General features: G+C 34.4%; 1 protein-coding gene across 1 annotated transcript in view; it reads left to right on the top strand.

The window, feature by feature from the left end:
* The window catches only part of LOC106473979 (prolyl endopeptidase-like), a 41,398-nt gene that overhangs the window by 8,092 nt on the left and 20,379 nt on the right, over positions 1-12,927 (top strand). The window contains exons 3-4 of the mRNA XM_022402358.1: positions 2,251-2,331; positions 5,729-5,842. Of these exons, the coding sequence (XP_022258066.1) occupies positions 2,251-2,331; positions 5,729-5,842 (195 nt within the window). The remainder of the gene's footprint in view (positions 1-2,250; positions 2,332-5,728; positions 5,843-12,927) is intronic.

Genomic DNA, 12,927 nt, shown 5'->3' with positions numbered 1-12,927 from the left:
TAGTAATATTTTTTGATAGTTAGATAATGTCTGTAGTAATATTTTTTGATAGTTAGATAATGTCTGTAGTAATATTTTTTGATAGTTAGATAATGTCTGTAGTAATATTTTGATAGTTAGATAATGTCTGTAGTAATATTTTTTGATAGTTAGATAATGTCTGTAGTAATATTTTTTGATAGTTAGGTAATGTCTGTAGTAATATTTTTTGATAGTTAGATAATGTCTGTAGTAATATTTTTTGATAGTTAGATAATGTCTGTAGTAATATTTTTTGATAGTTAGATAATGTCTGTAGTAATATTTTTTGATAGTTAGATAATGTCTGTAGTAAACAGACATTATCTAACTATCAAAAATAGTGTACATGGCCTATCTTATTTTAGGAGCTTTGCACAAGTAGGGGTATAAAGCTCCAGAAATCAGGTGCATTTCTACTTTTTTCATATGTTAAACTCCATACTTCAGAAAAGGATGGTAAATAAATTAGATAAGAGGAAAGACCTGGAGAAGAAATGTTACAATTCTCGTACTAGGGAATATTGAGGATATATTTCAACATTTCTTTATATAATCAAGAAATTAAAACTTTTATAATATTAAAATTTGATTTATTAGCTATGTTTTGATGCTAAGCTAATTAGTTTACATTAAAAATAAAGTAGCTTAATGAAATTTTGAATGTAACTCTGTAAAAGGTCATGATATGCACATTTTGACGTACCGTAGCGAGAGGGTTAAATGTCTTCACTTTTTGAAATTATAACTTAGATAATATAAAAATTATAATTATAAACTTCATTTTCATATGAAGTTTATTTACATACATTGATAATAAAATTGTTTGATTAAATCTTGAAATTTATTGTATAAAAGGTAATGACATGCACACTTTCATCCAGCTCAATTATAAGGGCTATCTATGCTCTGCCCACAAGGGATATCAAAACTCGGTTTCTAGCAGTATAGCTCCACAGACACACCACTGTGACACTGGGGGGGCAGGTTAAAGTTATAATCAATTTTATGTTAAGACTTGTATTGGTGAATCCTACTAAATAAAGCCTAAAATGTAGACATTTATCTCAGAAATTACAATTTCTACTTTTTATGAAATTTAGATGCAAAACAATTCTTATATGTATACAAATATAAATCTTTTCTCCTAAATGTTGTTAGAACTAGTCTCTCACATCTATTTAAATTCACGTAAAAACACTTTTTGGAAAACTTATGTCAAGTAAAATCTGTAAGACCTAAAATATTACTACAGACATTATCTAACTATCAAAAAATATTACTACAGACATTATCTAACTATCGAAAAATATTACTTTTTTAGGGGGGATTTTACATGACAAGGGAGGGGATAAAAAAAAGGATCCTGAAATAGGGCTACCACTGCCAAGAACTGACTGACTCTACAATCACAACTTTTTGCAAGGTAACAAGAAACTTTCCGACATTTAGCCCTTGTGCATTGTTGGACAATTTCCAGTTAACAAACCAAAAATAACTGTGATCAAGCCAGCAAATTCACAAATAAATAGCTTGTTAAATGTAATTATTTTACAATCTGATTTGCAACCACAACTAGTGTGAGAAATGATAGAAGTCACTGGAGCTACCTAATCCAGATTGGAGAAACACAGAAAAGAATTTGCTTAAAATCAACTCCAGATATTAAATTACTTATTAAAATAGTTAATTAAATTTAGTGTCATATTCTCTGCACATCACTTTGTTAAGTATAAAGCAACTTGGGTCCACTTTTCATAGTTATGACATGGGCATAGCTTGATTGGGAACTTTATGATGGAGACATGGTGGGCCTGCAGTTGTTTTGCTTGTATTTCCCCCTATATAATGTTGCAGCATGAAGGACCTGCACACTAGCAAATAACACGTAGGTGACCAATGGTAAAATTCCGTTTACTAGTGGTGAGCAGATAAGGGTATTTATTAAGATCTGTTTGAGATGACCATAATTTGTTGTATGTAATTTAGCCTCTAGGATTGATTCTGCCTTGTGTGGAGACTATTGGGTTAGATCAGGATCCACGAGGGCTTTGTTTATATTGAAACAGACCACAAGAAATTGAGAAATTTATATTATAAAAAGGCAACATAAAGTTAAGATCATGTGTAATAAAAACAAAAATGAGTTGAAAAACATGTTGAGTTTAATTTATATTTAGATAATTACCATGCCATATTGTTGATTTGTTTACAGTTTTCCTTTTTCTCCAGATTTTCTATCAGTTTACATCTTTCCTAACACCAGGAGTAATATACCACTGTGATCTAACGAAAGAGAACTTAGAACCAAAGGTTTGTGTTTTTTATTTACTTGCACTTTTTGTGAATGGAAGATTATTTTTTTTTACCTCATATTATTCATTATTTGTTTACAAATTATTATTTGTGAAATAACTAAAATTATATATATATTTATTTTTTTGAGATGTTAACAAAAAGTAAATTGTTTTTGTAATTGATAGTTGGCTCGCAAACTCTTTGAAGAGCAAAACTATAGTTTATTGACGAAAAGCAGTTAAGTAAATTTTAACCAAAATTATTCCTATAAGGGTATTAAATCTGACTAAATGACTTATTGAAATTACACTTTTTTATTTTCAGGCAATAAAACGGATGTATTATAGTAATTTGTGATATTAATTGTTAAATCATACTCTCATTTTCACATCGGAGAATGGCTGTAACTAGTTCCGTAGCAGTTGGTAAGATGATCTATGAAAATGGTGCCCATTGGTGTAGACACAGAAGCAATATTCCCATACTTTGACAGTACACAAATTCTAATAACTTGTTACTTTGTGTAAGGAATCTGAATTTTCATAGTATATCCAATTACCATTTTAAATTCTGATTGACTGCTACTCATTCACCAAACTGTACAAATGCAGCTTTTATTGGATTTTAAATAATATTTTTAATACAGAAATTACAAAAACAACTAGGCTGAGGGGGCTTAAAATTAATGTTAACAAATTGATGGGTTAGGGTTGGGATTTTGTCTGTTCAAATGTAGTAGGCATTAGAAAATAATTGCCTGTGTTCATTTAAGAAGGAAGGTTTGCAAGTATTTACAATTGAGTATCAGTACACCTGAGATGCATACACTTCAGTCATTTACTTTTATACTGCAAAACTCTTGAGTACAAAAAAACTACTATAATTGTGATTAAAAGGATATTTTATTGGAAATGACATTTCAGTTTTGTAACACCTGTTTCAGCTGCATGGCATACTCCGGCTTAGTATCAGGAAATGGAAAAAGCACTGGCAGATCTGAGAGAGAAAATGCATCTCCCTACCCCCATGCGATCTATCTTATTATTCTTCAAATTCACATTTAATTCTTTTGCATTTCATATTTTAATAACCTGTATACTAGAATCTGTGTGTATGTGTTTAATTTTTTTACTCCTTATTTTTATTTTGTTTTCTGCTTGGCATAATCCTTAATTTTCATGTTAACACCTAAACTTGCTGGCAGATGATAGTAGAGCACAAGTGTGAAAGGTATGAAAATGGATAGATATTTGAGAAGACAATTGTAGACTGATTAGAGTTAAATGATAGGTTGCATATTATTGATGGTGAAGAGGTGATTGTAAATCATTGGAGAAAGAGGTTGGAATACCCAGGAATATAATCCTTCAAACTTTACAGCTGATTTTTCCAACATCATTACTCCATACTATTATCATAGGGATAAGCTTTATGCTAAGTTTCAGAATACAAAATTGTCTTTGTTAGTCTTGCTTGTAGCACTGTTTGTTGACATTGATATGAAAAAATTAATGCTTACTAACATTTTGGTGCATGTGCTTTTCTTCTCATTTCCCATATGGGTGTGAAATTTTAAAATTAATTGTTTCTTATTGTGAAAGTCTTTGTGACTAATTGGTTTTAACCTGATGTATTTACTTTCCTTAATTGTTAATTATGTTTAGTTAATAATTCAATTGATTTCTAGAATAATACAAAGGAATTCCAATTGCAGACATCGAAATATACAAATCCACTTTTCTTAGGCCTAACAATGGTTTAGCTTTCATTAAGTATGGCTTATATTCAATAAAAGAGATAAATTAACAAAGTAATTTGTGTACATTTTTTGCTTTAGTGTAGTTAGGGCTAAACTTTACTGTACTCAATACTATCAATAAATAGACTTATAGTGTTATTCTATAACCTCATGTTAGACCAGACCACCTTTTTAAAAACTTTTAAGTTTTTAATATATTGATGTACAAAATGTCTACTAAAGTATGTTTACATCTGTTGAAATGAAGTTCACAAGCATGCAAATTTTGATTATAAGAAGTGCAGGCATTTTCAGGATAAATGAAAACTATTATTGTAATAGATACTTTGAATAATTTGTTGCCCTTGTTACTTGCCATTTAAATTTGTCAAAAACGTTTTTTTATGCATAAGATATTCTCAATTATATTGATGATATCTTGTTACTTATAAATCCTCAGTTAATCATTGTTTTTAACAGTGATTAATATACACAGCCTACCAATATGCAACTAGAGAATCTTGAAAATACTAATCTGTCATCTTCAGTGACATCATATGAAAATATACCTAACTTAAAAATGTAGATTTAATTTGATAAAGACCATAAAATGCAAATTTATATGCCACAAATGAAAGAATCCCAGTAATTAACTATGTTTTCATGAGGTCACATAATTTATCTTTTAAAGTCGTATAAAAATTGCGAGCTCATAGTGAATAGGGTGTTAATGCAGTTTTATTCATGTCAGAAAACGACAGTTTCTGCATGGCTCAAAACTAACAGAATGGAATTAACATGCAATGAAGAATGATCCTTGTCAAAAGGCTTCTATGCTTGCCAAAACCAATAGAATGAAGTCAACATGCAGTGAGGAAAAGTGTATAGAATTACCCATATCAAAAGGCCTCTACTATTTAATTTTTACTTCAGTACCATCAGAAGTTATTTTCATAACATTGTTTTTAATAGTAAAGTAGATGAAGTCACCCCTTACTCCAGGCAATATTGCATGTATACACCAATGGGCATCACACCTTTCTGACTTTTAGAACACTGAAATTTGTTTCTTTCGAAGCCAGATTTTCACAGTTTTCTGACAGTGGACACACCTGTGTGTGTGATATCTCTGTGGTTGAACCATCTGAAAGCCACAACAAAATATGATGGTAATTTTGAGTCACAAAACAATTGCTTGAAGGTCAGAGCATTACCACTGTCCAGTGGCCAAGTCAGTCACTGGATATAATCTCTGTTGATCATACGTGGTCCCTCCTTGATTGTCCACCATTAGGGACATCCTCATCCAATTTATTTGCCAGATCTTGGGATGCACTTTCACAGGCCCAGATTTTGGATATTGTAAATACAAAGAGTAACCATATTCTGCCTTAACTATTGCCTAGAGCAGATCTACTGAATAGTGGAAGTAATCTTGTACCTTTTCATTCTTGTTTATTGAATAAAATGTTATTCCTTTTCTAGTTGGTGTCTATTTATCTATTAGTAGGCTGTGTCTATAAACCTATAGTAATAAGAAAATATTTATCAGATTAAATGGTCCTAGTCTTTTGCCAAGAATACACATTTTTTATGTGTATAAATGTAATTAGTGTTTAACAACATCTGAGTTAATTGCTGTTCACTGAATGGTATTAAATGTTGTTTCTGTAGGTATTTCGTGAAATCAAACTCCCAGGATTTGATGCCTCTCTATTTTCTACCAATCAAGTATTTTATCCTAGTAAGGATGGGACTAACATACCAATGTTTATTGTGCACCGAAAGGTAATATTTTTACTGTTTCAAGCACTAGAAACATTAAAAAGTACAGTAGCTGCTTCACATATATCTAATTACATATAACATTTTCAAAACATTTTTTTTGGCTTCTGGCTTCCAAATTTTTGAAAATACTGAAATTATACTAAATATATTATAACCACACACACAAATGACAAAGGAACTATGTCTAGAAACAACCTCTAAAGTCAATCAGCTAAGATGAGCCTATGGGTATTGCCAGTCTTCTTTAATTGTAGGCAGATATTTCTAAAAACTTTCTTACTGACATAGTTTCAATTCTTTTTCAAATTATGAAAGAAAATGAAATGTCAAAAATAAAGGATTTGGGTAGGATTTCTTAAACCTCAAATTGTTAACTTATTTATATAATGTTCTCTACTGGTGAGGTTTACATATCATATTGCATAATTTCAGGTTTCCGATATGGTACATTAACTCCACTCACATAAATAGCTATTCTTATTTAGTGCTGCCCTCTGTATGCAAAAAAAAACAAATACACATCCCACAACCCTTCTATCTTCCCTCCATTGGAAATGGCTGATTCCAATGTGTGTCTCATGCAAATCATCAAGCATCAATCCTCCACCAATAGGAGTGTGACGTATTCTCATAACTCATGTGATTCCCTCTATTCCCTTTTACCTAGCTATCACTTCTCTTTTTGCAGTACTCTTGTTTAGACGTTTTCTGCTTTTGGTGTTTCTCATGTGCATTGCACTCATAAATTTAATAGTTTCAATTTTGAAGTGGGATTTCTTTATTAATTTTTTATCATTCTATTGAAGATGCCTTTTACTTTAACTTAATTTCCCAGTTTGGGGTATCAGTTTGGTGCACTGCCCTTGGGTCTTGCTTCGGCCCAGTATGTTTTTTATTGGGTGGTCAGAGCATTTGCTTGTCACCTACCTGCTCTTGAGTTGCGCTTTGATCATTATATGGACGACTGGTTACTGTTAGCTCATTTTGAACAGGAGTATGTCCATTCTACTCATTATTTACTCCTGGAGCTGGCTTGAGTGGGCTGGTTAATCAAATTGGAGAAGTCATTCCTTCAGTCTACCCAATATCTTGTCTGTTTAGGTGTTTTTTTCAACACCCATCTCAGTCAGGCCCAACCTTCTCCTTTTTGACTTTGTTCTATGGAGCTTTCAGTTCTCCATGCTCTTACTGCTCCCTCTATTACAGCTCGCAAGGTTCTCTCACTTTTGGGGATGTGGTCTTCCATGACTGCACTTTCCCCTTAGGTCATGCTCATATGCAATCTCTTAAGTGGGCTCTTCACAACTAGTGGAATCTTGCACGGGATCCTTTGCAGTCTCTTATTATCCTTCCTCTTACCCTTGTGGACAATCTACAATGGTAGTTGGACAAGACTTGCACATCAGTGAGTGTCCTCTTCCTCCTCCTCATTCAAATTTACACATTTTCATGGAGTAGGGGTGTTTGGGTTGATCAACAGGAAGCTTCAGGGTATTAGTCATTGGGCAAGAGCTCTTATCATATCAACATCCTGGAGCTTCTCACAGTATATTGGGCTTTGTTTCATTTCCTCCATCTGGCCAGAAATCGTCTGGTCATGGTCCATTTCAACAATTCTACAGTGGTTGCTTATCTCAGTCACCAGGGTGGCTCCCATTCTCAATTCCTCTGTATTCAGACATTGGATCTTCTTTTTTGGGCTCACATGCAAGATATTCATATCATTGCATGTTATGTTCCGGGTGCTGTCAATCTTGTTACAGATTGGTATTCCCATCCAGACAAAATCTATCCAACATAGTGGTCTCTCGATCCTCTTGTTTTCTGATGGCTTTGCATTCAATGGGGTACTCCACGCATAGATGCTATTGCTACGTCATTCAACCACAAATTACTTCTCTTTTGGTCTCCAGTCCCTCTTCTTCTTGCTCTGGATGTCGATGCTTTCAGCAGGATTGGACCACCAAATACCTATGTGTTTATCCTCCCATTTGATCTCTTCACCAGGTTATTTTGATCATCCATACCACTCTGTGCCAAGAACTTCTGATTGCTCTTTACTAGGTGGCTCAACCATGGTTTCCACAGCTTCATTTCTGGCTTGTTCCATTCGGCCTTCATCCATGAAATTTTATCGATGTAAATGGAATGTTTTCCACAGTTGATCTAGGGGTTGAGGATTTTCTGCTGATCAACCCACTTGTTCTTGTGTTGTGGATTTTTTTATCAGGGGACTTCTGTCCCACACCTTTCATTTTTCCAAATATTGTAGGGTATTTACCTTTCCTACACTTTCCATGTTTATACATTCCTTCTGGATTTGTTGTCCACCACAGCAGGCTACCCTTTCAGACTGGAACATTAATATAGTCCTTCACTGCCTCACTTTGTCTCTGTTTGTACCACTTTCCACGTGTTCCTTGTTTCACCTTTCCCTTAAGACTTATTTCTTTTTCATCTTAGCCTGTGAATGTCAGAGGTCTGATTTGTGTGCCATTGATGTTTCATGTGCTCTATATGATCCTTATGATCCTACATATAATCTCTTTTATCCAGATCGTTCTTTCCTCTCCAAAACTTTGGTGGCTAGGGAGGGCAATTCCTCCTTTTCACCGATTTCTCTTCCTTCCATATCCCACCTTTATCCTCGGCCTGATCCAGATAGACTTTTATGTCTTGTACGTGCTCTTTGCTGTTATATTGCTTGCACAGCTTCCTTCTGTGGTGTGGGTTCCCACCTATTTATTCTTTGGTAGCTTTTTTCTGTTTGTGATCTTTCTCCTTCCACCCTCACCAATTGGATTTGGCTTTTGATTCGATTGGCTTATTCATTTACATTGTCCTCCCATACTTTGTTTCAGGTGTCTTCTCATAAAATTTGACACCTTACCTTTTCTTTGGCATCTCATCATTGTTGTTGATTGGAGGAAATTCTTCAATCGGGCATGTTGACTATTCGTAATAAGTTTGTCTTTCATTATTTGCATAGGATTGCAGTTTCTTCCTCTTCGGGCTATCATCTTCCACCTGTAGTCATTCTTCAGACTTCAGTGAGACTTTGACTGGGTAAATTTTGTTTTATTATTTTCTTTTCAGGGGCCTTATTTCCTTTTTTCTTATTATAACATCTTGTTTGGATCCTGTTCTGTGGCAAGTGGTGCCTGATCAGGTATTCTCTAACTTTCAAATCCACACTGTCAAGCCATGTCGACTTGCATTTTATAATTCCATGGCCATGCATTGCATACTGCAGAGATGAGGTGTTACACAAGATAGTTTCTAGGTTTATCCTTGTGATACAATTGCTTCATAAGTTTGCCCGTCTGGGACTGTACCCACCCATGGACTACATAGGTAAAGCAGAAGGGTACAGCTGCCCATCCCTGTCATGACTTTTATTGCATAAATTGGTATGGTCTGCTTTTAAAAATAAGGTTTTATGGTCACCCATTTCACCGTCTTGGGTATTATGTTCCTCTGGACTCTACATGGAATTTACCCCCTTTTTTCCTAGTGGAGTTTGAGAGTCTTTACCACTTTCCATTTCCAAGCCACTGGGATGGTGGACTGTGAAGACATCCTCCTGAATGGGTTAATGAAATACAAAAAATTATAGAAATGATTATAAAACCATTCAGTTGAGAGTAGAGTAGTGGTTTTCTGCTGGTGTAGATGATGTGATATCCTCCACTATGAAATTTAAAAACAAATAGGAGTGAGACATCAAAATTGCAGTTCACCTCTTTGATTGGAATCTCTCATCCTACCCCTACATGGATGTCAGTTCCCAGTGGCAGGGTTTTGGATTTAGAAGTAGAACCAATCTACATAAGTTTTCACAGATCTATTACAGGTGTCTATATTCCTCACTCTTTTGTACTCCATCAGTGTTGTGAGTCACAGTGCATTTATTCCTCACTCTTTTGTACTCCATCAGTGTTGTGAGTCACAGTGCAAGTCATTTCAGATCGTTATGGTTCTTTCCCTTCCATTATCCCTCAGTGTTTCTTACGAGAATGTTAATGTGTTTGGGATGGTTCCGGTCAATTTCGCATTAGAGGGAGTTGTTTTACATGATGTAGACATCTTTTCAATACTGGATGTTGGGTTCCCGGATCAATTTATCATATGCACATGTGCCCCGTTCTTGAGTCAGGGGTACTGTATTCCTTCCAGTCTCATAAACTTTAGGTGAAGATAGTATGTTCCTCTTTACTACCTCACATGGATATTTGTTCCTGGTGGCCTGGGTTTCGGATTGTAGTTGACTTACTGCAGGTATGATCCTTATCCTACCTCTGCATGGATGTTGGTTACAAGTGGCATGGGTTTTGAATGTAGTTTGAATGTAGTCCATTGCACCTTAGCCACTCTACACCTAGGGGTACATCCATTTTATTTTACCCACTTTCATACTTTCTGGGATTGAGTTTAATCAATATTGCATGGTTCGGATCACTTTCCGGCCATCGTTCTCTCCCACTTGGATGTGCTTCTCTTTTTTTTTTTGTCTATATATGCAACATCTTTCTAAGATTGGCAAAGAGTATGCCTGGTTCAGAAGAGGTGCAGTTCCCGAAATCAGATCTTCAAATCTGATTGTCTCTTCTTAGGGAGTGTCTGTGGATGATTTTGAAGTATACTTCTTTCTTTCCCTCACACCAGTCCCTCCACCTATTCAATGCGGGATTCTAGCTATTTATGTGAGTGAGGTAATGTGCCATATCATTATAATTTTCCTACACTGAAAATGTATTTCTTTTCACACTTTCCACTCTTCCTCCTCACTGAAAACCATTGCTTCCATCTTCTGCCAAAACATAAAGTGATAATTAGGTAGAAGGGAATAGAGGAAGTTGCAAGCATCATGAGAGTATATCGCACTCCTATTGGTGAATGATTGACGCATGATGATTTACATGAGACACACATTTGAATCAGCCAATTCTAATGGAGGGGAGATAGAAGGCTTATGGCATGAGTAAAATATTTTTTTGCATATAGAGGGCAGCATTGGAAGAGAATAGTTGTTTATGTTAGTGGAGATAAGTACCTATCAGAAATACATTTTCAGTGTAAGAAAATTATAACTTTTGCCTGTTGAAACAACTAATGTAAGAAGCAATCAAAGAATTTAGCGGATTCACTTCTTTTTCTCTCTAAAATACCAGCAGTAGTTAGTGGGATTAGTTTATGTGCGACTTGCATTGTATTGGTGACCATGTAACCAACAAAGTCATGGACCCACAAGCATTTTGGTGCATAACTTGTATAAAAAGGTCATGGAGTCCATATGCAAGTATTAAATAGTTATGTTATTAGCTTAAGCAACTTGAAATGGCAAAAAATTCACACTTCATTTCATGGGCTTACAACAGATTTTAATATTTATATTTTTGTACTGGCTGTTTTGAAGTTTGTTTCCATTATCTCACAATTGATGGCAATATTATTGAAGTAGTATTATATACCAGTGGCTGTTTACAATTCAAATGATGATAGATGTCAAATTTCATGTTTTTATATTTTCTTTAAATGCTCTGGCTGGCTCTGCCTTGCAGCTATAATATTGATTGTGTTGTTTTGATGACATGCTCAAGCACTGCATAACTCAGTTTGTATATCACAGACAGCAGCCTGACTGTGTCTGAATAGAAAAGCTGAGCTCTGATAGATTGCCTCATTTCATTGGTTGAATTGGCTGTCGGAGCTGGATTTGGACCAATCATTGATCAGCTTTATGAAAGCACATGGATCTCATTCATGGCAGGTGATGTGTAATAATTAACTATTGTTAAAGAATGCAATGTGTCATCGATATGTCAATTAAAATAAGTTTTTGCTTGTATGGTTGGAGTGACCAGTTACCATTCCCTATGAGAAGAAAGAATGGACACTTTGAGAAGTTAAAATTACATGATTGTTTTTGTAAAGAGACATTGCCAGACAAGGTCTTATGTATTTTATGATAGGTGCAATCTTGGCCCATAAATTGCACTAGTATATGTATAAAATCTTTTTTAAAAGTTGTAAAAGGAGTTCCAGATACCATCAAAATGTACAATTTTCAGTGCAAATTACAAACCTTTTCCAGTGGTATATGGTCCGAAACTCCCAGGTGTGATACCACTAATTTCCTTTTTCCTCCACAAGTAGCACCCCACTTTTATACACCTTGTATAGACCACCCTCCATTTCTGCTCTCTAAAACTCTGAGGCTGTATATTGACAATTTCATTCATTCTCATGATAGAGCCAAATAATTATGTAAAATCCATAAATTTTACTTTGTTTAAGTGAAAGGGGGAAAATATCTATTTAAAGTTTGTGAATAGGTATAATAATACTAATTTGTAAACGATGCTTCTTAAAACTTCCAATGAATTAGGTTTTTGTCACAAATAATGATTAATATTTGTTGAAAGATATTAAGAATTATTCTAAGCATAGACATGATTCAATGATTTCTAACTGACTTATTAAAAAAAAAGGTTTAAACTTACAAAAATTTCATTCTAAAACCAACATAAATTAAACAGTGTGTGAAATCTGTGACAAATTATATTGATAAGAATTGACAATCTGAAATAAATGTATATAATAATAAAAAAAAATGTTAGTGGAATATATGTGTATCTATTTGTACATGTGATAATGGTATTCTAGTGGTGTTCATTATATTGATATTTATTACATTATAAAATCATTATGTATATAATGATGTTAATGTTGTTGCTATAGGTTATACAATTCTATATGACTAGCTAATACTTTGCAACTAGCTGGGGGTCACTGTAAACTTGAAATTACTGACCTCAAGCACCAGTATAATGTATTCGACTCATTAACCTAGTTCAACTCCCCAATCACTGAAGAAGCCCCTCGACGTGGATTCCTGTACGTGATGAGGGGACCTCCCAGAGAAGGTTCTGTATTTTCAGTTACCTCCTATGAGATCTAAACATCCACCCACGTGTTTGCCATTTGTGGTGACCCATGAAGGGGAGGAGAGGATCCTGGTTGGTTGAGTGGTGTCTGGGGCACTGCAACACACCACTTTGTCCTTGAATTCCTATAGACAGGTG

This window comes from Limulus polyphemus, unplaced genomic scaffold (genome assembly GCF_000517525.1).
Source record: "Limulus polyphemus unplaced genomic scaffold, Limulus_polyphemus-2.1.2 Scaffold6695, whole genome shotgun sequence".
Classification (NCBI taxonomy): domain Eukaryota; kingdom Metazoa; phylum Arthropoda; class Merostomata; order Xiphosura; family Limulidae; genus Limulus; species Limulus polyphemus.
Note: the sequence above shows the minus strand (reverse complement) of the source record. Positions and strands in the feature narration are given on the sequence as shown.